At 42.7% G+C, this 26,297-nt stretch overlaps 2 protein-coding genes and 1 long non-coding RNA gene across 6 annotated transcripts; 2 read left to right on the forward strand and 1 right to left on the reverse strand.

Moving 5' to 3' along the window:
* Positions 1-264: 264 nt before the first annotated feature.
* On the forward strand, positions 265-7,609 carry abcb10 (ATP-binding cassette, sub-family B (MDR/TAP), member 10). Of its 2 annotated transcripts, XM_035801181.2 has the most exons (14): positions 266-916; positions 1,075-1,226; positions 1,456-1,656; positions 1,809-2,011; positions 2,600-2,734; positions 2,898-3,044; positions 3,274-3,409; positions 3,577-3,672; positions 3,818-4,027; positions 4,133-4,212; positions 4,325-4,505; positions 4,731-4,774; positions 4,871-4,905; positions 5,083-7,609. In XM_035801181.2, exons 3-14 carry the CDS (start codon positions 1,473-1,475, stop codon positions 5,333-5,335), a joined length of 1,704 nt encoding a protein of 567 aa, XP_035657074.1. In that variant the 5' UTR covers positions 266-916; positions 1,075-1,226; positions 1,456-1,472; the 3' UTR covers positions 5,336-7,609. The 2 variants fall into 2 exon arrangements, with proteins under 2 accessions (XP_035657073.1, XP_035657074.1); XM_035801180.2 differs by having other exon boundaries at positions 265-1,226.
* Positions 7,599-22,917, reverse strand: LOC127911428 (uncharacterized). Of its 3 annotated transcripts, none has more exons than XR_008078465.1 (4): positions 22,653-22,914; positions 10,766-12,796; positions 10,288-10,524; positions 7,599-10,197 (listed from the first exon to the last, which is right to left on the reverse strand). It is a non-coding gene; the product is annotated as an uncharacterized LOC127911428 (long non-coding RNA). The 3 variants fall into 3 exon arrangements; XR_008078466.1 differs by having other exon boundaries at positions 10,288-10,844; positions 11,810-12,796; positions 22,653-22,905; XR_008078464.1 differs by having other exon boundaries at positions 10,288-12,796; positions 22,653-22,917.
* A 22-nt stretch (positions 22,918-22,939) lies between these two features.
* Positions 22,940-25,880, forward strand: LOC118402850 (actin, alpha skeletal muscle 2). Its single transcript, XM_035801182.2, has 7 exons — positions 22,940-23,087; positions 23,879-24,015; positions 24,179-24,503; positions 24,622-24,783; positions 24,920-25,111; positions 25,210-25,391; positions 25,521-25,880. Exons 2-7 carry the CDS (start codon positions 23,887-23,889, stop codon positions 25,662-25,664), a joined length of 1,134 nt encoding a protein of 377 aa, XP_035657075.1. The 5' UTR covers positions 22,940-23,087; positions 23,879-23,886; the 3' UTR covers positions 25,665-25,880.
* The last annotated feature ends 417 nt before the right edge of the window (positions 25,881-26,297 follow it).

The following is a 26,297-nucleotide window of genomic DNA, read 5'->3' on the forward strand; positions in this document are numbered from 1 at the left end:
TGACTGTTCATTTTGATTTTGACCCCCCTTGTTGAGGGACACATTATTCCATCAATGTTAGTTACATGTCTGTGGAACTTGTTCAGTTTATGTCTCAGTTGTTGAATATTGTTATGGTCATACACATATTTACACATGTTTAAATTTGCTGAAAATAAACGCAGTTGACAGTGAGAGGATGTTTATTTTTTTGCTGAGTTTATATGTTTCTGTTGAAGATGACATCGATTAATCGAGGTCGCTTAGCAATGTCTTTCAAAGTTTTTCTTATATCGTCGGCCATTGATTTCCGTCAGGGACTTTAACAAGAAGCAGCTAGGTTATTTTCCGGGGGTCACCTTTTCTATTGAACAGAGAGGTTTTTCTGTTCGTAGAGTAGTGTGTACTTCTGACAGTCGGTTACCGTTAGGCTGCCTTGTCGCCTGCAGATTGTGTCGACATGTCACTCCTATCGACAGACATATTGTTGTGACAGGGCGCTCCCAGCGCGATAAAGACAACTTCGCCTAAATGTGGCTGTCACGAACAGATAATGATGAATAACCGCCAGGAACCCACGATGTCATAGACATTATCATTTGCCGTTAGTGTTGCCTGGACACGAAGGAGGACGTTGACCTAACCGTGTTTTTATGTTGGAATTCGCTGGCCTCCTCGTATGTGAAATGGAACATGCTCGTTCGCACTTTCTTGCTATGTTTTGGTCATTTGGTAGGTAGCTGGCAAGCCAACGCACTTGAGTTTGTTTTTCTTGCTTTTATGTGTCTGAGTCGCTCACTAGCTGTCTTGCAGAATGGGACTGTTGCTGTTGCAATTGTCAAAATGTCCAGGCGTGAATATTTTGAAGCGCGAGGTTCACTCCCGTGTAAATAAACTATTTTGGTTAGAATGCCAGACGTCCAGGGGACAACGAGAGGTGAGTGGGAAAAGGTTCGAATCTGTGGCACGCTCTTCGCTTTCACACCCGAGGAGATGCAACTCTCTTGTGCTCTGTGTACCACTTAGACAGTTCACCATACCCCCCCATTTGTTGAGGAACTCATGGACAGCAACTGTACACTTTGCCAACTACAGCTCTTCGACAAACTCAAAACAAGCAACACAACAAGAAGTTGACAGCAAAGATCTGCAGTCAACGGAAACAAAACAATCCCCAACTCGGATACCCACTGAGGATGTCAAAAGGATTTTACAACTTGCCCACCCTGAGCGCTTGCGACTGTCAGGTAGGCCATGTAATTTAAGGTCACCACAGGGATATCTTCGAAAATGACCAACGTGGCACTGAAATAATGTTATCACCAACTTGTGCCTGTGTAGGGTTGACTAAATGACATAGTTTATTCCTTACTTGGGCCCTATTTGTTGTCATGAAAGTGTCCCTTTTTAAACAATAATACAGTAATGTTACTTGTTTTGATTCTTATATTTTGTTTTCTATACCATCCTCCTCAGCGGCTGTGGGCTTCCTAATGGTCTCCAGCGCTGTCACAATGTCGGCGCCCTTCTTCCTGGGCCAAGTCATTGACACCATCTACACCAGCTCTTCAGAGGACTTCAGTGCCTCCCTCCGCTCTCTGTGTATCATGCTTTCAGGGGTATTCCTTTGTGGGGGTGCCGCTAATGCTGCCCGTGTCTACCTCATGCAAATCTCAGGTGAGCGTCACCTTTTGCTCTCAGTGCATGCAGAGTGGGTGTACATATTAAACAGATGTCCATCTCTGGATTTTTTTGGGTTATTACTATCATGACTTTGATGCCATACAGAGGAACTAATCGAACATTTCAAAAATATGTGACTCTTGCAGGTCAACAGATTGTGAGAAATCTACGTGTATTCCTATTCTCCTCGATTCTGAGGCAGGAGGTAGGTTTCTTTGATAAGACCCGTACCGGGGAACTCATTAACCGCCTATCTGCAGACACGGCACTCATCGGCCGCTCCGTCACAGACAACCTTTCTGACGGGCTCCGCGCTGTCGCCCAGGCAACAGCTGGGGTCAGCATGATGGTGAGAAACAGCCCTCTCTCCACATTTGTTTGTAAAGTGTTTTTAGGGTGTTAAAGTCCATTCTACTCTGTACAGGGATCAGTTCTAAGATTTTGAGTCACATGGGAATGCAAGTTGTATTCAGAGGTGAAACTGGTTTGTCATTAGGAAGATGTGATTTTTCATCCTTTCATGTACAGCTTTCCTTAGCGGTACCATTATTCTGGTTACTGTCATTTTTCTTTGTCATTGTTCTGGTCTCTCCACATAGGATCTGGTTTGACCCAAGTTCTTCTCATGTTACAACAAGTATATTTAGAATTTATCGAGTTAATTCCTTGAGTTTCCTCCTTGGTTAGTATATATTCCTAGGATGTCATTTCTAAAACGGATGACCCTGTAGCAAAATATCCATAACTCATTTATCATAGTAAATATAGTACAGTTGAATACATTCATGATAAATATGTTAACACATCCTCTCCGGTCATTAGTGGCTTTACAGGTTCAAAATCCCTTTATAAAAAGGTAACCGAGCAGGCTTAAAAGACTTGGGCTGAATTGCCTCCTCACATTTCCTGGCATCTCCCTCTCGCTCTCTGCCAACAGTTTTACGTGTCACCAAGTTTAGCAGCCTTTGTTCTGCTGATTGTGCCTCCTATGGCTGGTCTAGCTGTCATATATGGGAGATACCTGCGCTCCATATCCAAACGTACACAGGACTCTCTGGCTGAGGCCACACAGGTAAGACGAGACCCGTTCTAACTGCACAGCATTAGTCATTACTGAAGCAGTGTTGCACTAGATTATTCTCCAAGCAGAGTACATAGACACCAGGTCTTTTAATCATTTTTTAAAATGTTTAATTGAAACCAATTGATCAGACTGATACTGTATTGTCTTGTAGTTGGCAGAAGAACGCATCAGCAACATGAGGACAGTTCGGGCGTTTGGTAAGGAGCTGACAGAGGTGGCCAAGTATACGGAGAAGGCCAACTATGTTCTCCACCTGGCCAAACAGGAAGCCGTTTTGAGGGCTGGCTTCTTTGGCGCGGTGAGCATCCAACAATTCAATGTTGCCCAATGTTCCTTAAAGAGAAATGGAGTGGTTGTTAACATTTTCTCAATCAACGGCAGTTGAAATGTAGTCAAGCCCTTTTGGCCTTTTGAAAGACTGGAACCACAGAGTTGTGCGATCTGTGGTGGTAGCTTCTGCTTTTATGACCTGTGTGTTTCTTCGGGGGTCATTGGGTTGTAACTGATTTTGTATGAGTCTCTTTTAGACTGGACTCAGTGGCAACATCATCATCCTGTCAGTGCTGTATAAGGGAGGGCTATTGATGGCCAGTGAACACATGACTGTGGGAGAGCTCTCTTCCTTCCTCATGTACGCCTTCTGGGTGGGCATTAGCATTGCAGGTAGGGCGTATATAATTGTCTCATTGCCTATGCATTCTGAGGAAAACCCCTGCTCATTAATCAATGAACAAATCACACTGTTAGAATTTCCATTTTAATAAGAAACGGATTCTCTCTATCCCCTAGTCTGTCTGAGCAGCTGTTTAAATGTCTGTTTCGTTGAACAGGTATGAGCTCCTTCTACTCTGAACTGATGAAGGGCTTTGGCGCAGGGGCACGGCTTTGGGAGCTACTGGACAGGAAGCCCGAGTTCCCCCTCAATGGTCAGCATCAAGCCCTGCCATTCTAGACCACACTGAGAAAGCATTGTGCAAAACACCTTAATTACATCACACTTGGCTAGTAGTCCTCTGCATCTAAACTGGCAAGTAAATGTATATGTCAATGTTCCTCCTCATTTCTCTGAAGAGGGTATTGTACTGAGGCCGGAGCAGCTTAAGGGTCAACTGGAGTTCCAGAATGTCTCCTTTGCCTACCCAACCCGCAAAGACGCCCCTATCTTCCAGGACCTGAGTCTCTCTGTGCCTGCTGGCTCCGTCATGGCCGTGGTAGGGCCCAGCGGATCGGGCAAATCCACTCTGGTCTCCCTGCTGCTCAGGCTCTACGACCCAGTTGCAGGTGAGGACTACAGTTGAGGTCATCTCTTACAGCAGCTTCATGTCACTGTATGTCTTCCATTTCGTCAACAGTCTTCTGATATAGAGATCCTTTTTTGCTGTATAGGTGTGATCACTATCGACGGGCATGATGTGAGAGATTTGAATCCTTATTGGCTGAGGAGTCACATTGGAACTGTTAGTCAGGTAATTGGTCACATGATGATTATTAGTAGGCAATATGTTCCCATTGTTGTGGCTAAGCAGTGCTTTGACATGTGGTCTAACCCTGTGGTATTCTCCCTCTGTGGGTCTGCAGGAGCCTGTACTCTTCTCCTGTTCCATCGCTGAGAACATTGCCTATGGAGCGCCCGACTCTGGCACGGTCACAGTTCAGGAAATCCACCGGGCTGCACAGATTGCCAACGCTTATGAGTTTGTCCGAGGTTTCCCAAAAGGCTTTGACACTGTGGTGGGAGAGAAGGGTGTTCTTCTCTCAGGTGAGACAAATACATGCGTATCAGGAATTTTCTTTGATTTTGTGATGTGATTTCGTAGTTGATAGGTGTTCCTAAAAAAAAAATGTTTTTTAATTGTTATGGTGTTGGACTTCACTGGGCATTCCTCAAACCGGAATGATCTGACTACAGAGTTATTGTTCATAACTACAACCATCGCTTCTTTAACAGCTTTAATGTAATGACTCATTTTGCTTTAACCAACAGGTGGTCAGAAACAGAGAATTGCTATTGCAAGGGCTCTGCTTAAGGTATTTTTAATTACACCTGATTACGTGCATCAACATTTTTATGTTTTAGTCAAATGGGCAAATGTTGTAATGTATGCATTCTCTCCCTTCTCTCAGAACCCCAAGATACTTCTACTTGATGAGGCTACAAGGTAAGACATTGTGCATGGTCTAATTACATTTTACATGAGTCGCTCTTCCTCTGTTTTGGACAGTTAAGCAAGGTCAATCAGCTGGGTGAAGCAGGGTCAAACAACCCAATGACATGTGAGCTATAACTCATGGACCTCTCACTTTTGCCCTCTCTTTTCCATCCCCCTCTTCCTCAGTGCCCTGGATGCAGAGAATGAGTTCCTGGTCCAGGAGGCTCTAGAGCGGCTCATGGATGGGCGCACAGTGCTGATCATCGCCCACCGCCTCTCCACCATCCAGAACGCTGACGCCGTGGCTGTGCTGGACCAGCGGCGTGTGGTGGAGTGTGGGCAGCATGCACAGCTCCTGGGCAACCGCCAAGGCCTCTTCAGGAAGCTGATGGAGAAACAAGCCTTTCTTCAAGAGGGGCAAAAGCAAGCGTTGCGTTGAAAAGAGCTGGGGAGGGGCCTTAAATGTAGAGAAACTGCCTTTAGCTGTGTGGTGACGTGCTAATCACCCTGCGCTCTGCTACACTCCTCAGTCTGTCAGTGGTGTGTGTGTGAATCAGTTTAAGCTATTTGCAAGGGAACATTTGAATATCAACTGGAACATGGATGATTTTAATATTGCAGAGCCATCTCGTAGCGCTGACGGGGGTTCATTTTGAGACAGCCAGTAGGTTTGGATTCTCTTCTTGAGGACACCCAACTTATTGAGTATCATTCTTCAAGCTGCAATATGTCACTTTTTGGGTGACCTGACCAAATTTGCATAGAAATGTTATAGATCAGTCACTCATTGAAAGCAAGTTTAAGAAGGGGTACATCTGTTCTATGTGCGCTATTTCTATGCTTCCTGTTAAGTTTTGTATTTTACTTTCGGTTCTGTACACCAGCTTTAAAAAGCTGGAAATATCTTTGATTCTGAAAAATATATTTCACAGTGGTTTAGATGGTACAATGATTCTCTACACTGTGCTTCCTAGTTTTGTCACACACTGAAATTTTTTCACAAAATTGGGTTGTGCCTTCAGATAGTGAGTCATGTGGCTTGCGATATAAAGCAGAAGGACAGTCATCGAGGCATTCAGTTATTGTTCGATTGAAGGTTAGAATGGGTGAAACGAATAACCTAAGTGACTTGGAGCATGGTTTGATCATCGATGCCAGGCATGCAGGTTCCAGTATCTTAGAAACGGTCTGCCTCCTGGGCTTTTCACGCACAACCATGTCTAGGGTTTACCGAGACGTGAGACAAACAAAAAAACATCCAATCAGCAGCAGTCCTGTGGGCGAAAACAGCTTGTTGATGAGAGGTCGATTGAGAATGGCAAGAATAGTGCAAGCTTACAGGCGGACCACAAACGGGCAACTAATGGCGCACAACGACATCTCGGAACTCACAACTCATCCGTCCTTGTCACGGATGGGCTATTGCAGCAGACGACCACACCAGGTTCCACTCCTATCAGCTAAAAACAAGAAGCGGCTCCAGTGGGCACGCAATCACCAACACTGGACAATTGAGGAGTAAAAAAACAAACATTGCCTGGTCTGACAAATCTTGATTCCTGTTGCGTCATGCCAGAGTCAGGATTTGGCGTAAGTAGCGTGAGTCCATGGCCCATCCTGCCTGGTGTCAACAGTAGAGGATGATTGGGGTGGTGTGGGGAATGTTAATTCCATTGATAACAATTGAGCAATGTTTCCATGCCCTGAAGAATTCAGACTGTTCTGGAGGCAAAGGGGTGTCTGACTCGGTACCAGATGGGTGTACCTAATAAACTAGCCACAGTGTGCATTTATTTGTTAGAAGTTATCCAAAACGTGAAGCTAGCATTGTCAATTATGTAGGCCTATTTCAAAGACAATGGAAAACATACAGAGCACTGATATACAAGCAACATTGGCATAAATGTGGACGATAATCAAATATCTTACATTGCAGTTGATAAAGCAAACAAACCACCACTGATCAGGTATGAAAATGATGTGCATATCCATGCAAATGTTCTGCTATATCACCTATTTCAGCACTGGCTATTATTTCATTGATGGATAGTATGCTGGGTATTTGATTTACATGAAATACAATCACAAAATTAATCTTCAAAGATGCTTTTGGGTGTTCCACTGGTACCAATTGTACATTGTACATTTCTGAACAATCTAACATTCAATAGGTAGAATTTGACCAAATCCATGTAATCTTGACAGTATGTATGACTGAAAGACCTTGCAGACTTTTTAGTATTTGGATTTAGATTTCAGCGAAATCCTTTCTACTAATGGGATATGTAGATCTTTAAAATGTGGCATTATACGCTCACAGTATCAAATAACATTTATTTTCTTATCTGACACTGATGAATAGATTTCTCACTTACCTGTGACACTGGATGTACTGTGCCTGGATTGTACTGCAAAGAAACATTCACTGCTCTGTTTTGTGCCATTTTGCTCCTCACATTTTAATCTTGGATTCAGTAGTCATCCTTGTGCAATAGAAAGGCAAGAACAAGAATGGTAGGGAGATTTTAAATAACTTTGAGCTTCAACCAATGCCATACCAATGTGTTTGTGTGTAAGTCCTATATAAATGTTCTCTACAGAAGGCTCCTTGGTAAAATCAGCATGTTGTAATAATGTATTCAAATATAATATTTTAATGATTTTGTGTGCTAAATTATTAGGCCTTTGTGAAAAATAAACGATTTTAATAATATTCTGTGATTTCCTTTTCAAATATAAACCCATTACTACAGACCCTTACTATGCAGGAAAAGTTACATTAACTTTAAAATGTTTTTTTATATTATCTCAGACTCAGTCATATATCTTCTCAGAAAATATTTCATCTAACCTAATCTCTTGTGGACAGATGAAACAGCAAGAAAAAAAATAGTAAATGACAAGCTTTTACAAGATAATTTTACTTCTGGGTAACCAAAATGACCAAAAGAGGGTACCATTAACCTAATGTTTTTTTTCTCTCCAATCTGTGTGTGTTTAGAAAAGTTATATATCAAATTAATGAAATTCTAAATGTTCATTCGAGACAAATCTGGACCATCCTCATCCATTCTATACATACACCTTTGTCACCTCTTTCAGTGATCAAATAGATCAGTTCAGAGCCCATGACATGCACTGGCGCTGCGTACTGGACACCTGCGCTGCCCCCGCAAGGTAGTAACCCTTCAAAAAGTCTGTCATCAAGCTTTTTAATGTCAATAAGTACTTATTTCTTGGCATCAAATCACATATCTACTGTAGCTTTGATTGGACTGATCATGTCAACATAATACTTTCAAAATCTTAGCTAGCAAGCTAGACAAGCAGTCATCTTCAAGAATCAAGTCAACAATCTACTGGCAAATCCTGTTCAATCCTTGTCATATGAAGAGAAATTATAGATAAAACGTATCGGTGCTAATCAGCCATTGGACATGGACATTGGAAATTTAAAATTCAACAATGAGTGGTTTGGAAGGTATCAGTGGCTAACTGCAAGTGTTGCAAAGCAATCACTAGCCTGCTATTCAGTGGAGAGGGTGTGTGGTCCAAGTCTGGCTTTAAGGGTCTCTTTTCCAAGCTTAAAAGGATAAACATTCACATGCAACACCATGGGAATTAAAAGGTTGAATTCATTGGCCATGCTGTCAATCCAGCATGACTTCTGCCGCATTCAAAACAACTGGAAACTTGGAACTGGGAAATCTCAGACGTCAGTGAGTTCAAGACAACTGGGAACTCAGGGAAAAAATGAGCCCCGACTGGGAAAATACATTTTGAACAGTCATTCAAGTCGGAATTCCAAGTCGGGAACTCATGCCATGATTCAACCTTGTTTAAAAATATATTTTACCCCTTTTCCCCCTTTTTTCTCCCAATTTCAATTACGATCTTGTCTCATCGCTGCAACTCCCCAACGGGCTTGGGAGAAGCAAAGGTTGAGTCATGCATCCTCCGAAACGTGACCCACCAAACCGCACTCTTTAACACTCGCCTGCTTACCCAAGACGCCAGCTGCACAAAAGTGTCAGAAGAAACACCGTTCAGCTGACAACCGAAGTCAGCCTGCCGGCACCCGGCCTGCCACAAGGAGTCACTAGAGCGCGAGAAGCCAAGTAAAGTATTTATCCTACGGTTCTGACTTGTGTACAGGGAGATTACTGTAAGAACAGTCCATGTTATGAATTCTGTACCTGTAAATTTCAAAAGTGCTGAACAAATAGTTATATTGACTACATCCATCGAAATTACCGATTGCCTCTTATCAACTGACACACATCTCAAATGTCAGTAGAATCCACATTTGTTTAAGCAAGTCAGCCATATCAGCTATGTTTTTTAAAATGGCAGTAAATGAGGCTGGATTAACTGTTTCGCTGCCAGACAAGGCTCCATTCATAGCCAGATGTAAGGATTCACTCCATGGTGCTGAAAAGAAAGCTCTGCAGTTGGGACAGATTTATGTAGTTTGTGGGCACCATTTGTCACCGTTATAGTGCAATTAATGTATTGTTTAGTGTTGTGTTGTGTAGTGGCTTTGCTAACTTGCATCAAAACATTTGGGGGGAGTTTGCCCCACCAAAATCTTCATGCTAAAATCGCCACTGCTCAGGCCTTGAAAATGAAATGGCCTAATTGAACTGATGGAAAGTAAGTGGATTTCGGTGAAGAAATGCCGTGGTTAAGGCTACGATGGTGCCAGTGCACAGTGGAGCATACTGAGGTGTTCAAAAGCACATATCAGGCCGAGGGCCTAATGCTTCTTTCTGAGGTAGCTCTTTATGAGTTTTAGTTTAGAAAACCATCTCTCCGCAGAAGCGACAGTTACAGGGATGGTTAAAAACAACTTGATTGGCATAGCAACATCAGGGAACAGGGCAGAAGGGAGTGGTAATTCAAATACAGCAGTTCTGTAACATCTTTAATTGAGCCTCTCATTCTCCTTAATTGCCATCCTCAAAACATTATGGAAAGAGTTTTAACTGTAGTCTATAGGATGTTTTGGAACAGGTCCACCTGGCAGATGCAAACACATTGGCAGATGCAAACAGATAAATACAGGATAAGGTAGGATGAAGGAGTACTCACTCTGGGCAACGAGCAGAGGCAGCAGGTCTGTGGAGTAGCTGCACTCAAGGAAGGCAGTGTGTGGGCCACCTTCACAGGCTGTATTTACTGTGCAGCCCAATTTCACTGGTGAATGGTTCTGTGTCATCATGACAATGTGGGTGAGTGCCTCCCCATCTGGCAGGAAGTCCTCCATCCCTCTACTTTGACTGAACTGAGTTATCCATCGACCTACACACACACGCAAATAAGAGCCGATAGGTTAAAGGTGACAACAACTCAGGAGATGAAATAAGCACTTGAACCCCAGCCCTCTAGTACCTTTGAAGTAGACAACACCCAGAGCAACCAAGGCAGCACTTCTTCACACAGGCTTTGTCAGGATGCGATTCACCTTGCAGCCAGTCTGGTTGATTGCATTAATGGTTGTGCCTGTTTTCAATCTTTCCGCAAGATGGCGCCAACTCTCCATGTAAATGCTCAGTACAATGCTCATGTGCTTTCAAAATGGTCCTGTATTCTTCCACGAATGAAAACCATCACTGCTCAAATGAGTCTCTTTTTCCAAAAATGCGACAACAAAAACAAAAAACTGCATCAGATATACTTGAAGCTATGTCAGTGTCATTTCTTCGCAATTTTTCATACATTTTTCATAGTTGTCACTAAATGTCAGAGGGACTGGGTCCCCACTTTGAGGGAATACAAAATCTCTGATCTGTTTTGACCCTTTATGACAAGATGGTTGTCAGACGGGGCCTCTGGCCACAATTGTGCATCATCACATAAACACACTCACGTTCTGTAGTAGGTCCACAAACTGGTCTTTTTGTGACTGGAACAGCAAGTGCTGGGGGTGAATCAGACTCCAGGTGTAGCTGGTTGAGAAAATGCCAAGAGTGTGCAAAGCTGTCATCAAGGCAAAGGGTGGCTATTTGAAGAATCTCAAATAATAAATATATTTAGATTTGTTTAACACTTTTTTTGGTTACTACATGATTCCATATGTGTTATTTCATAGTTTTGATGTCTTCACTACTATTCTACAATGTAGAAAATAGTAAAAAGAAAGAAAAACCCTTGGATGAGTAGGTGTTCTAAAACTTTTGACCGGTAGTGTAGCTGATATTGCTGACTTGCTTAAACAAATGTGTTTTCTACTGACAACTGAGATGTACAAGCTATGGCATAAGGGGATGACAAGCGGATAAGATAATTTAGATTAAGACATTAATGAGAGAGCGACGACAGAAGTAGTCAATATAACTATTTGTTGAGCACTTTTGAAATGTACAGCGACAGAATTCAGAACATGGGCCGTTCTTACAGTGTTCTCCTTGTACAACAAGTCAGAACCATAGGATAAATAAAGGGGGCATATAAACAGACAATGAAAGCTCTTCCAATATTCAATGATTACATTTCTCGAAAAACAGGTTATAGGCTACATGTGCACCCCCAAGTTAGAACAGTAGGCAAAATGAAGAGGTGAAAATAGATTGAATTGTTAGGGTGAAGCACATTGAATGCCGTTTGGGTCTTTGCGTGTCAAAAAACATACACGTCATATAACACTATTTGACACGTTAAATAAGCTTTTAATTTGACACATCAAATGACACAATTCTATTATAGAATGTTGTGTGTGCTGAATTTGCACGTGCAAGCCAAGCGCCCCCACTACAATCAGCAGCACTGTCAAAGCTGTACAAAAAAAGTTTGCTAACAAGCACACACCAGGCCATGAACGGTGTGTTTACAATACCGTATTACCTTCTTAGCTACAATATACATATCTCCGTTGCATATTATGCAGCAACATACAATATATTTTTGGACTCACCTTGTGAAGGTGGTGCAGCGGGCCTTTGTGGGCAAATTTTGGCATCAAACTTTGGCATCAAAGTCTGGCATTCTCTGGATTTGTGGTGGGAACTCTGGGAAAAAAACACAGCCACTCCATTGAATAGCAGGCTAACATTAGTGGTTGCTTTGCAATGCTTGCAGTTAGCCACTGATTCCTTCCAAATGACTCATTGTTGAATTTGTTGTGTAATCTTTATGTCCAATGACCGATGAGCACCGATACATTTTAGCTATAATTTCTATTCATATGACAAGGATTAAAAAGGATTTGCCAGTAGATTGTCGACTTGATTCATGATGATGACTGCTAGCTAAGAAAGTAAGATGTTGACATGATCAGTCCAATCAAAGCTACTGTACATATAACGTGATTTGAGGTCATTTTATCTGTGGCCAATTAAATCAAATGTATTTATATAGCCCTTCGTACATCAGCTGATATCTCAAAGTGCTGTACAGAAACCCAGCCTAAAACCCCAAACAGCAAGCAATGCAGGTGTAGAAGCACGGTGGCTAGGTAAAACTCCCTAGAAAGGCCAAAACCTAGGAAGAAACCTAGAGAGGAACCAGGTTATGAGCGGTGGCCAGTCCTCTTCTGGCTGTGCCGGGTGGAGATTATAACAGAACATGGCCAAGATGTTCAAATGTTCATAAATGACCAGCAAGGACAAATAATAATAATCACAGTAGTTGTCGAGAGTGCAGCAAGTCAGCACCTCAGGAGTAAATGTCAGTTGGCTTTTCATAGCCGATGATTAAGAGTATCTCTACCACTCCTGCTGTCTCTAGAGAGTTGAAAACAGCAGGTCTGGGACAGGTAGCACATCCGGTGAACAGGTCAGGATTCCATAGCCGCAGGCAGAACAGTTGAAACTGGAGAAGCAGCACGGCCAGGTGGACTGGGGACAGCAAGGAGTCATCATGCCAGGTAGTCCAGAGGCATGGTCCTGGGGCTCAGGTCCTCCTCCGAGAGAGAGAAAGAAAGAAAGACAGAAAGAGAGAGCATACTTAAATTCACACATGACACCAGGTAAGACAGGAGAAGTACACCAGATATAACAAACTGACCCTAGCCCCCCGACACATAAACTACTGCGGCATAAATACTGGAGGCTGAGACAGGAGGGGTCAGGAGACACTGTGGCCCCATCCGATGATACCCCGGACAGGGCCAAACAGGAAGGATATAACCCCACCCACGTTGCCAAAGCACAGCCCCCACACCACTAGAGGGATATCTTCAACCACCAACTTACCATCCTGAGACAAGGCCGAGTATAGCCCACCAAGATCTCCGCCACGGCACAACCCAAGGGGGGCGCCAACCCAGACAGGAAGATCACATCAGTGACTCAACCCACTCAAGTGATGCACCCCTCCAAGAGACGGCATGAAAGAGCACCAGTAAGCCAGTGACTCAGCCCCTGTAATAGGGTTAGAGGCAGAGAATTCCAGTGGAAAGAGGGGAACCGACCAGGCAGCGACAGCAAGGGCGGTTCGTTGCTCCAGAGCCTTTCCGTTCACCTTCACACTCCTGGACCAGACTACACTCAATCATATGACCCACTGAAGAGATGACTCTTCAGTAAAGACTTAAAGGTTCAGAACGAGTCTGCGTCTCTCACATGGGTAGGCAGACCATTCCATAAAAATTATCTCTTTAGGAGAAAGCCCTGCCTCCAGCTGTTTGCTTAGAAATTATAGGGACAATTAGGAGGCCTGCGTCTTGTGACCGTAGCGTACGTGTAGGTATGTACGGCAGGACCAAATCAGAGAGATAAGTAGGAGCAAGCCCATGTAATGCTTTGTAGGTTAGCAGTAAAACCTTGAAATCAGCCCTTGCCTTAACAGGAAGCCAGTGTAGGGAGTACTGGAGTAATATGATAAAATGTTTTGGTTCTAGTCAGGATTCGTCTAGTCAGCCGTATTTAGCACTAACTGAAGTTTATTTAGTGCTTTATCTGGGTAGCCGGAAAGTAGAGCATTGCAGTAATCTAACCTAGAAGTAACAAAAGCATGGATTCATGTTTCTGCATCATTTTTGGACAGAAAGTTTCTGATTTTTGCAATGTTACGTAGATGGAAAAAAGCTGTCCTTGAAACAGTCTTGATATGTTCGTCAAAAGAGAGTCCAGAGGGTCCAGAGTAACGCCACGGTCCTTCAGTTTTATTTGAGACGTCTGTACAACCATTAAGCTTAATTGTCAGATTCAACAGAATATCTCATTGTTTCTTGGGACCTAGAACAAGCATCTCTGTTTTGTCCGAGTTTAAAAGTAGACATTTTGCAGCCATTCACTTCCTTATGTCTGAAACACAGGATTCTAGCGAGGGCAATTTTGGGGCTTCACCATGTTTCATTGAAATGTACAGCTGTGTGTCATCCGCATAGCAGTGAAAGTTAACATTATGTTTTCAAATGACATCCCCAAGAGGTAAAGTACACTGCTCAAAAAAATGAAGGGAACACTAAAATAACACATCCTAGATCTGAATGAATGAAATATTCTTATTAAATACTTTTTCCTTTACATAGTTGAATGTGCTGACACAAAAATGATCAATGGAAATCAAATTTATCAACCTATGGAGGTCTGGATTTGGAGTCACACTCAAAATTAAAGTGGAAAACCACACTACAGGCTGATCCAACTTTGATGTAATGTCCTTAAAACAAGTCAAAATGAGGCTCAGTAGTGTGTGTGGCCTCCACGTGTCTGTATGACCTCCCTACAATGCCTGGGCATGCTCCTGATGAGGTGGCGGATGGACTCCTGAGGGATCTCCTCCCAGACCTGGACTAAAGCATCCGCCAACTCCTGGACAGTCTGTGGTGCAACGTGGCGTTGGTGGATGGAGCGAGACATGATGTCCCAGATGTGCTCAATTGGATTCAGGTCTGGGGAACGGGCGGGCCAGTCCATAGCATCAATGCCTTCCTCTTGCAGGAACTGCTGACACACAGCCACATGAGGTCTAACATTGTCTTACATTGGGAGGAACCCAGGGCCAACCGCACCAGCATATGGTCTCACAAGGGGTCTGAGGATCTCATCTCGGTACCTTATGGCAGTCAGGCTACCTCTGGCGAGCACATGCAGGGCTGTGCGGCCCCCCAAAGAAATGCCACCCCACACCATGACTGACCCACCGCCAAACCGGTCATGCTGGAGGATGTTGCAGGCAGCAGAACCTTCTCCACGGCGTCTCCAGACTCTATCACGTCTGTCACATGTGCTCAGTGTGAACCTGCTTTCATCTGTGAAGAGCACAGGGTGCCAGTGGCAAATTTACCAATCTTGGTGTTCTCTGGCAAATGCCAAACGTCATGCACGGTGTTGGGCTGTAAGCACAACCCCCACCTGTGGACGTCGGGCCCTCATACCACCCTCGTGGAGTCAGTTTCTGACTGTTTGAGCAGACACATGCACATTTGTGGCCTGCTGGAGGTCATTTTGCAAGGCTCTGGCAGTGCTCCTCCTGCTCCTCCTTGCACAAAGGCGGAGGTAGCGGTCCTTCTGCTGGATTGTTGCCCTCCTACGGCCTCCTCCACGTCTCGTGATGTACTGGCCTGTCTCCTGGTAGCGCCTCCATGCTCTGGACACTACGCTGACAGACACAGCAAACCTTCTTGCCACAGCTCGCATTGATGTGCCATCCTGGATGAGCTGCACTACCTGAGCCACTTGTGTGGGTTGTAGACTCCGTCTCATGCTACCACTCGAGTGAAAGCACTGCCAGCATTCAAAAGTGACCAAAACATCAGCCAGGAAGCATAGGAACTGAGAAGTGGTCTGTGGTCACCACCTGCAGAACCACTCCTTTATTGGGGGTGTCTTGCTAATTGCCTATAATTTCCACCTGTTGTCCATCCCATTTGCACAACAGCATGTGAAATGTATTGTCAATCAGTGTTGCTTCCAAAGTGGACAGTTTGATTTCACAGAAGTGTGATTGACTTGGAGTTACATTGTGTTGTTTAAGTGTTCCCTTTATTTTTTTGAGCAGTGTATATAGTGAAAACAATAGTGGTCCGAAAACGGAACCTTGAGGAAAGTCTGGAATTTACAGTTGATTTCTCAGAGGACAAACCATTCACAGAGACAAACTGATATCTTTCTGACAGATAAGATCTAAACCAGGCCAGAGCTTGTCCGTGTAGACCAATTTGGGTTTCCAATCTCTCCAAAAGAATGTGGTGATCGATGGTATCAAAAGCAGCACTAAGGTCTAGGAGCACGAGGAAAGATGCAGAGACTCGGTCTGATGCCATTAAAATGTAATTTACCACCTTCACAAGTGCAGTCTCAGTGCTATGATGGGGTCTAAAACCAGACTGAAGCATTTCGTATACATTGTTTGCCTTCAGGAAGGCAGTGAGTTGCTGCGCAACAGCTTTTCTAAAATGTTTGAGAGGAATGGAAGGTTCGATATAGGCCGATAGTTTTTTATATTTTCTAGGTCAAGGTTTGTTTTTTTCAAGAGAGGCTTTATTACTGCCACTTTTAGTGAGTTTGGTACACATCCGGTGGATAGAAAGCTGTTTATTATGTTCAACATAGGAGGGCCAAGCACAGGAATCAGCTCTCAGTAGTTTAGTTGGAATAGGGTCCAGCATGCAGCTTGAAGGTTTAGAGGCCATGATTATTTTCATCATTGTGTCAAGAGATATAGTACTAAAACACTTGAGTGTCTCTCTTGATCCTATGTCCTGGCAGAGTTGTGCAGACTCAGGACAACTGAGCTTTGAAGGAATACGCAGACTTAAAGAGGAGTCCGTAATTTGCTTTCTAATAATCATGATCTTTTCCTCAAAGAAGTTCATGAATGTATTACTTCTGAAGTGAAAGCCATCCTCACTTGGGGAATGCTGCTTTTTAGTTAGCTTTGCGACAGTATCAAAAATAAATTTGGGATTGTTCTTATTTTCCTCAATTAAGTTGGAAAAATAGGATGATCGAGCAGCAGTGAGGGCTCGTCGATACCGCACGGTACTGTCTTTCCAAGCTAGTCGGAAGACTTCCAGTTTGGTGTGGCGCCATTTCCGTTCCAATATTCTGGAAGCTTGCTTCAGAGCTCAGGTATTTTCTGTATACCAGGGAGCTAGTGTTTTATGAGAAATGTTTTTAGTTTTTAGGGGTGCAACTGCATCTAGGGTATTGCGCAAGATTAAATTGAGTTCCTCAGTTAGGTGGTTAACTGATATTTGTCCTGTGACGTCCTTGGGTAGGCAGAGGGAGTCTGGAAGGGCATCAAGGAATCTCTGCGTTGTCTTTGAATTTATAGCACGACTTTTGATGCTCCTTGGTTGGGGTCTGAGCAGATTATTTGTTGCAATTGCAAACGTAATAAAATGGTGGTCCGATAGTCCAGGATTATGAGGAAAAACATTAAGATCCACAACATTTATTCCATGGGACAAAACTAGGTCCAGAGTATGACTGTGACAGTGAGTGGGTCCAGAGACATGTTGGACAAAACCCACTGAGTCGATGATGGCTCCGAAAGCCTTTTGGAGTGGGTCTGTGGACTTTTCCATGTGAATATTAAAGTCACCAAAAATTTGAATATTATCTGCTATGACTACAAGGTCCGATAGGAATTCAGGGAACTCAATGAGGAACGCTGTATATGGCCCAGGAGGCCTGGAAACAGTAGCTATAAAAAGTGATTGAGTAGGCTGCATATATTTCATGACTAGAAGCTCAAAAGCCGAAAACATCATATTTTTTTTGTAAATTGAAATTTGCTATCATTAATGTTAGCAACACCTCCGCCTTTGCGGGATGCATGGGGGATATGGTCACTAGTGTAGCCAGGAGGTGAGGCCTCATTTAACACAGTAAATTCATCAGGCTTAAGCCATGTATCAGTCAGGCCAATCACATCAAGATTATGATCAGTGATTAGTTCATTGACTATAACTGCCTTTAAAGTAAGGGATCTAACATTAAGCAGCCCTATTTTGAGATGTGAGGTATCACGATCTCTTTCAATAATGGCAGGAAGGGAGGAGGTCTTTATCCTAGTGAGATTGCTAAGGCGAACACTGCCATGTTTAGTCTTGCCCAACCTAGATCGAGGCACAGACACGGTCTCAGTGGTGATAGCTGAGCTGACTACACTGACTGTGCTTGTGGCAGACTCCACTAAGCTGGCAGGCTGGCAAACAGCCTTGAGCCTTCTTGGAAGGGCACTTGTAATATAACTCTATGGTAGGACCCAAAGGGCTGAAATGTTCGATGTTTACCCTTACTAAGGACGTAAACTTGGCGATGACATACTATCCCCATGAGTGACAGAACAATGAGCCAATCAAGGCGCAATGATCCTATTTTCTGCTCGCTTGCCCCACCGCCACAAAAAGCACTGAGCTAGGCTGAAACACCTGCATTTTGGAGCTGCCTTACTCAAGAAAACAAAAAAGAGACCATGTGTGTATTCATCTTTATTAATAACTGAATGATATATATATATTTTTTAATTGTTTGCAAACTGATATGTGACACGTATTAATGCAAAACAGGCAAGCCCCCCAAAAAAATACATATATTATTATTATTTTTTGTTAAAAATGTGGGGCTCAAAACATGAATGAGGGGCCACCACTGGCTCTATGCCTCTCGCAACTGCAACATGTTGGATAAAGCAATTTACCAATTTCGGCTGTTTTGAATCTTTGCTATGCTGTAATAAAGGCTCTCTGGTATTACTTATAATTTATTTATTGTTATTTACACTGTTCCAAACAGTCAGAAATATAATAATACTGCAATCTAAAAGCACCTGTTTATCACACATAATAAGCTGCCCACTCAGCTCTTGCTCCTATACACTCATTTTTTTCTTGATATCCTTCTTATTGTTATTATTACAATTATGATTATGATCATCAGTATAATAATAAGTCATGTCATTATCATTCATAGGCTTAGCATAGTAGCCTTGTTTTACCACCATCGAGCTGTAGGCCTAAGAGTGCATCCTGTTCAGCTGTCTTAATACTGTAATTTAGGCCTATATTTCAATATAGCCTAAAGGCTACAGTGTCAATAAATCAATAATTCATTTGTGCATGTCATCACACAGTATACAAGTCATTCATGCTTTGAAATTGTTGTTTTAAAATTAAATAAGAAAGGGAGCCTCGAATAATTAGCCTAAACAATACATCTACTGCAACATGTCAGCAATTGCATTCACAAATCCATGCGACTGTTTTTAGTCTTTGCGGGAATAAAGGCTTTCAATTTTTAAAAGTTAGATTAGACTCTCTGGTACAGTTATAATTTATTAAGTGTTGTTTACACAGTTCCAAAAGGTCAGAAAAAAAATTATATTGTAATCTTCCACAACTAAGTAAAATGTCTTCCACACATTGGACTTCCCCTTTGCCCCATGAGAAACCAGTAAACATTCCCTATTTGGAGTTAATTTGTCACATCCTCTGCACCATTATACTTTCAAATCTGTTATGGTTTTCGGAGTTTGCTATAACCAACTTATTGATGTGATTATGATATGCTATAGGTCAGGCCCTATTGGTCACGTGCATATGATGCATAAAGTGCATTCGGAAAGTATTCAGACCCCTTGACCTTTTGCACATTTTGTTATGTTACAGCCTTATTCAAAAATGTATTTTAAAAAATCTATTCCCTCATCAATTTTCCCTTAATGACAAAGCAAAAACCGGTTTTTAGACATTTTTGCAAATGACAATACATTCACATAACTATTCAGACCCTTTACTCAATACTTTGTCGAAGCACCTTTGGTAGTGATTACAGCCCTGAGTCTTCTTCGGTATGACTCTACAAGCTTGGCACACCTGTATTTGGGGAGTTTCTCACATTATTCTCTGCAGATTATCTCAAGCTCTGTCAGGTTGGATGGGGAGTGCTGCTGCACAGCCATTTTCAGGTCTCTCCAGAGATGTTCGGTCGGGTTCAAGTCCGGGCAACTCAAGGACATTCAAAGACTTGTCCCAAAGCCACTCCTGCGTTGTCTTGGCTGTGTGTTTCTCCCATCTCCACAGAGGAACTCTGGAGCTCTGTCAGAGTGACCATCGGGTTCTTGGTCACTTCCCTGACCAAGGCCCTTCTCCCTTGATTGCTCAGTTTGGACGGGTGGCCAGCTCTAGGAATAGTCTTGGTGGTTCCAAACTTCTTCCATTTAAGAATGATGGAGACCATTGTCTTCTTGGGGACCTTCAATGTTGCAGGCATTTTTTGGTATCCTTTCCCAGATCTGTGCCTCGACACCTGTCTCTGAGCGCTGGACAATTACTTCGACCTCATGGCTTGGTTTTTGCTCTGACTTGCACTGTCAACTGTGGGACCTTAGATAGTAGACCTTATATAAACCATGGCCAATCAATTTAATTTACCACAGGTGGGCTCCAATCAAGTTTTAGAAACATCTCAAGGATGATCAATGTAAACAGAATGTACCTGAGCTCAAATTCGAGTCTCATAGCAAAGAGTCTGAATATTTATGTAAATATGTTATTTATTTTTATGTGCAAAAATGTCTAAAACCTGTTTTCACTTTGTCATTATGGGGTATTGTGTGTAGATTGAGGCAGATTTGTATTGTTTTATCAATTTTAGAATATGGCTGTAACATAACAAAATGTGGAAAAGCTGAAGGGGTCTGAGTACTTTCCGAATGCACTGTAATTATGAACCAGTCCATGGGTGATTAATGACACTTGTTTCTACTATTATGAGAAAAACATGGATTATATGAATATTGATATGAAATGTATGTATATGTAGAGAAATACATTGTTGATCTATTATGAATTATTATTCAGTTGAAAGGATTAATTTACTTTTTTTTAGGTATTGTTTGTCAACAATATGACCTCATTAACCTGGGCACAGTGCTCAGGTCATGCAGGTTCAGGTAGGCTATACAGGACAATTGCATTTTTTGTTAGACAACATTTACCCATTAGCTAAAGCAAAGCCATAGGCTACATTCCCTAGCCACCACAGAAAGGCTATCATCGATTTGATAGGCAGCTGTATAGACATACCACAATTTCAGCACCATGGACACAAATCAGTAGTCTAAACTTGGTGAGTGGCTTTCTGGCTGACAGATTTTGTTTTATTTTAGGGAAGGTGGTGGGAGAGGAGAGTGAACTCTGACCTTGTGGGGGTCCAGAGAAACTACATTACGCCAGTGATGGCATGTAGCCTATCTGTCATGAAAACAGAGGAATGCATGTGTCTAGAAGAGGCCTCTGAACCTCATTAAAGCTAGAATCCTTAATTGAAACAATAACAAAGTGGGCAACCCGCCTCTGTTTTTGTAAAACGCTGAGGGATGGGCTTGGAGAAATGTAAACACTCAAATTCATAGAAAGAGCAATGGATGCAAGGACTGACCATCCATGATATCAAAAGTATAGTTTTAACCATGTTTTGAGGCTGTTTGTTTATAGTTACATTGTTTTCAACCATTGGAGTAAACCACGCTTATATTTTGGGTTCTGATGGGGTACGACAGTTGAGCTCATGAGGCGATCGGATTGAATCCCAGCCTTAGTCTATTCTTGTCCTATTACACTCTTCGAAAAAAGGTTCAAAAAGGTTTCTATTACTTGCTTCATATACGTCACCCCTAAAGGTTCTAGGCTTTTCAAGAAAAGGGTTAATTGGGGTTCTATATAGATAGCACCTTTAAGTGTGCCATAATATATTAAACAAAGTATAGAAAAAACATATATATAGAACCAAAAAGGGTTCTGAGAGTGTAGGGTTCATAGTGGCAGTTGTCCCTCTTGCTTCCTCCCCTCCTACCAAACTGACACGTACCCCACAGACATCACCTGCTGGGGCAGACAGTGGAGTGGCAGCAGCTGGGCAACAGACCCTGTCAAACCAAGCAAGCCTCAAATGTAGACCTACTAAAAAAAATGCTTTATGTACTGTATTTTGAGTTCATGGAATAACTGTGATTTACACCGAATTTCAATGGGAAAAAAATGCTCTGCAGCTTTTCATTTTATTTGAACACAGCATTAGAAGTTTGTATATGAGGTTCTTGGATAGCATATTATGTCATATGTTCAGGATACACATCTGAACGTTTGAGACATGGTCCTCATGCCAACACTGAGTTAACCCCGGGCTCCTGTTGTCTCTGTCAACAAATGATTTGACTTGGGTGTTGCTGTGAGCATATGACCTGGCCACTATGTGTTGAAACGTCTAAAGTATATGAGAAGTAAAAAGTCACATTCTCAATGTATTTGACCAACTGGAACTTGTATGTTTAAAAAAAACTAATTTTAAATATAGCCTGTGACAATACCAACAATAAATAGCCTATAAGGCTAGCTGTTATCAGCTGTTTCAGAGAACCTGTCGGATGCTGGCCATAAGATGATAGAAAAGAGGTCAGTCTATGGATGCATAATGATGTAGGCTAATAATAATAATAATGCAATCTTTATTGGGTCTCGTCACAAAATAAACATTTCAAAATGTTTTACTTTGCATGCATAATTAGCACCATGCAAATAGTTGTATTTAAACGTAGCCTATGCTATGCCTGAATCAATGCGGCATCTGTTATTGTTTGGATAACCTACAGCTACCCCACAGTAGGTATGCACGGGGTTCTAGAGCTCTAAACCGAGTAAACCCTAAAACCCCAAGCAGCAACGATTACAGAGCACAATGGCAAAAAAATACAGACCAATCCATTGTTAACACGGTTGTGCAACTGCAAATCCAAGCTCAAATGAACATTACTATGTTTGTAATCAACCTGCAGTAGTATGACAGAACAATAATTTAAACTACCTTCTTTCCTTCTTGTTGTCGTTCCTATATGGCTATACAGTTGCGCTCCTCGATAAGGGCTTTCCAACCGGGATCCTGTATGCAGTTGTAGTTTGCTGTGCCACGAGGGTGTCTTACAAATCATAGACTCTCCATATACGGCCCTGGCGCCGTGGCTTCGAATCAGGACCACAGTCCCATACATGGAGAGCCCTGCTCACTTTTAAACCGGGGAGCCCTTTAGCCTGCCTGCGAAATTTCCCCCGTCACACCGAAGAACCTAATATGGATGACGCTGGAAAAATGTCCAATGGAACACGTAGACATTCTCAGTGGTGGGTAAGGAAAATAGGCCGAACGCGGTGAGTATATAAGGTTTGAAGTGCCACTATAGCTCGATCCAGCAGCAGTTGCTTTCCGCCTTCTGAGCTTAATCTGAGACAGACACCACCAAAGGTAAGAAAAATGGAATCAACCCAAACCTCAAAGACTGGATCTACTATTCATGGACTGATATCAAAGGATGTACCCTTCTTTTTATTTTACATCTGCGGAGCCAATTAATATGATAAAATACATAGATAGTGATGTTACAGTCTCTTCGCCTGAAGGAATTGCGCATGCCAATTACGCATGGATGTATTGTATAGGCTACAGAAAGTAAACAAATTGCGGAAGAGTAGAAGAGAGATAAAATACAAATGTTCCTTTCTGTAAAATGACTTGATAAACCCTTGGCCTTGTTTGTAGACTTAATTTAAACAAACAACTGGCCAAGTTGCCTGGGCTTGGCTACCTAACGATTTAACAGCCCCTTGACATTGTGTTATTGAAAGAAATTAGAGTGGTTTCATGGAGTTCAGAAACAATGCATTTTAATTGGATAGATAATTTTACTCATACAACAAATGAGTGTGTAACATGCATAATATAACCAGTAGGGTATTCAACAGGTGACAATATCAATGCGTAAATCTAACCAATGATTTGTGCCTAAACTCAATTCAATATAATTTCGACATAGTAGCGAATTAACTTGCAACAACCTTTTGAGTAAATGCAATGATTTTCTCACTCAACCAGGCTTGTGTGTTCAACTGTCATCCGTGGCTTGTACAATATCTAGTGTTAGACAACGTTTAGGTGTGCATCGTGAGTGAGGTTGTTCTAATGTGTTTCACAGCTCCGGTATGTGTGCGTGCACTCTGGAGAAATATGACAGTTATTTGTGTATGTGTATTATTAAGAACTCAAGATGTGTGACGACGACGAGACTACAGCTCTGGTGTGCGACAACGGCTCCGGCCTTGTGAAGGCTGGGTTCGCCGGTGATGACGCCCCCAGGGCTGTCTTCCCCTCCATCGTTGGTCGCCCTCGTCACCAGGTATGATCTGCACTCCGAAGACAGCCTGCAACAGGCCCATATTACGCAATTTGCCCCGTAAATCCTTTATTATCCATTATCTATCTATGCGTTCCCACGTCATGTTTTGACTGGGATTAGGCTATGCCACCATATAGGCCAATGAGTCTCGTCTTTCCTCCAGGGTGTCATGGTCGGTATGGGTCAGAAGGACTCCTACGTAGGAGATGAAGCTCAGAGCAAGAGAGGTATCCTTACTCTTAAGTACCCCATCGAGCACGGTATCATCACTAACTGGGATGATATGGAGAAGATCTGGCACCACACCTTCTACAACGAGCTGCGTGTGGCCCCTGAGGAGCATCCCACTCTGCTCACTGAGGCCCCCCTGAACCCCAAGGCTAACCGTGAAAAGATGACTCAGATCATGTTTGAGACATTCAACGTCCCCGCCATGTATGTTGCGATCCAGGCTGTGCTGTCTCTGTACGCCTCCGGTCGTACCACTGGTAAGGAATGCAGCGTTTACCCATAAACAATTAACCTAAAACAACTACGTGTGGCCTACCATGTGTCTATACTATGAGTTATGTCAACTGAATATTTACGTTTTTGTTTGTGTTAAAGGTATTGTGCTGGACTCCGGTGATGGTGTGACCCACAACGTACCCATCTATGAGGGTTATGCTCTTCCCCACGCCATCATGCGTCTGGATTTGGCTGGTCGCGATCTGACTGACTATCTCATGAAAATCCTCACTGAGCGTGGCTACTCTTTCGTCACAACCGGTGAGATTTCGTTTGCCTTGTTTGACTCACCATGAAAATACCATGCATAATCTGTAAAAATGCGCTAAAACGCACAAGACGTGCGTAATTGCAATGATTTGTTCCATGTTCTGAGCAAAATAGTTATTCATTACAGCCGAGCGTGAGATCGTGCGTGACATCAAGGAGAAGCTGTGCTATGTGGCTCTGGACTTTGAGAACGAGATGGCCACCGCCGCCTCCTCCTCCTCTCTGGAGAAGAGCTATGAGCTTCCCGATGGTCAGGTCATCACCATCGGTAACGAGCGTTTCCGTTGCCCAGAGACCCTCTTCCAGCCTTCATTCATTGGTATGTAATAATCATATAACGAGTAATGATAATTTATACGCCTATTATATTGGTCAAAATAGAGACATGCTGTTTCTAATACGTTATAATCCGAACAGGTATGGAGTCTGCAGGTATTCACGAGACCGCCTACAACAGCATCATGAAGTGTGACATTGACATCCGTAAGGACCTGTATGCCAACAATGTCCTGTCCGGTGGTACCACCATGTACCCTGGTATTGCTGACCGTATGCAAAAGGAGATCACCGCCCTGGCTCCCAGCACCATGAAGATCAAGGTATGACATATATGACAACCCAATAACACTATTCGCACTATTTATACCTTCCAATAAACATTTATTTGTTAACAATAAAACCTTAATAAAAATATGTCATGGTTTTTACTCATACTTCTTTCTCTATAGATCATTGCCCCACCTGAGCGTAAATACTCCGTCTGGATCGGTGGCTCCATCCTGGCTTCCCTGTCCACTTTCCAGGCTATGTGGATCACCAAGCAGGAATACGACGAGGCAGGCCCCAGCATTGTCCACCGCAAGTGCTTCTAAATGTATCATCTCCTGCGTCTGTTTGCTCTGGATCCCCAAGAAGAACAACACAATGTTGTCACTGGACTGTTTTTGTAACCGTGTGTTATCTGGAAAGAAAATCTGCAAATGTGAACCAGCATCAACAAGAACGAGACATGACATGTTATTATTCAACATGTGAATGTAAATGTACATAAATACTAAGTTATTAAAGTTCATTATTTGGTATTTTCATATATGTCTGTTTTATAATCATAATGCCGCAATATGTAGGCCTATGTTGTAAAGCACATAACATGATCATCACACAATAAACCAATAGGCCTTCAGTCCAATAGTCGTGGTCACTCGAATGCATGGTATGTTGAGGATTTCCATGCTGAATATGGTATGGTACTGTAGGATAATGTTAGAGATAATACGCTATAGTAAATGCAAAGGAATTATCAAAGCATTCAAACATTGCCATCATTTTACACAAATGCAGAATTATAATAGGCTACTGCTATAGTGCATCCTTATTTGCGTCAAGTCTACTACAAGAGATTCGACTCTTGATTTGGCATGGCGAGAGTGAAAGGGGACTGTCGGGCATGACTTCGCTGGAATGTGCCATGCTTGCTCCTTCACGTCTACTTTAAACTTCGCAAC

The sequence above is a fragment of the Oncorhynchus keta genome, chromosome 24, assembly GCF_023373465.1.
Source record: "Oncorhynchus keta strain PuntledgeMale-10-30-2019 chromosome 24, Oket_V2, whole genome shotgun sequence".
In the NCBI taxonomy this organism is placed as follows: Eukaryota; Metazoa; Chordata; class Actinopteri; order Salmoniformes; family Salmonidae; genus Oncorhynchus; species Oncorhynchus keta.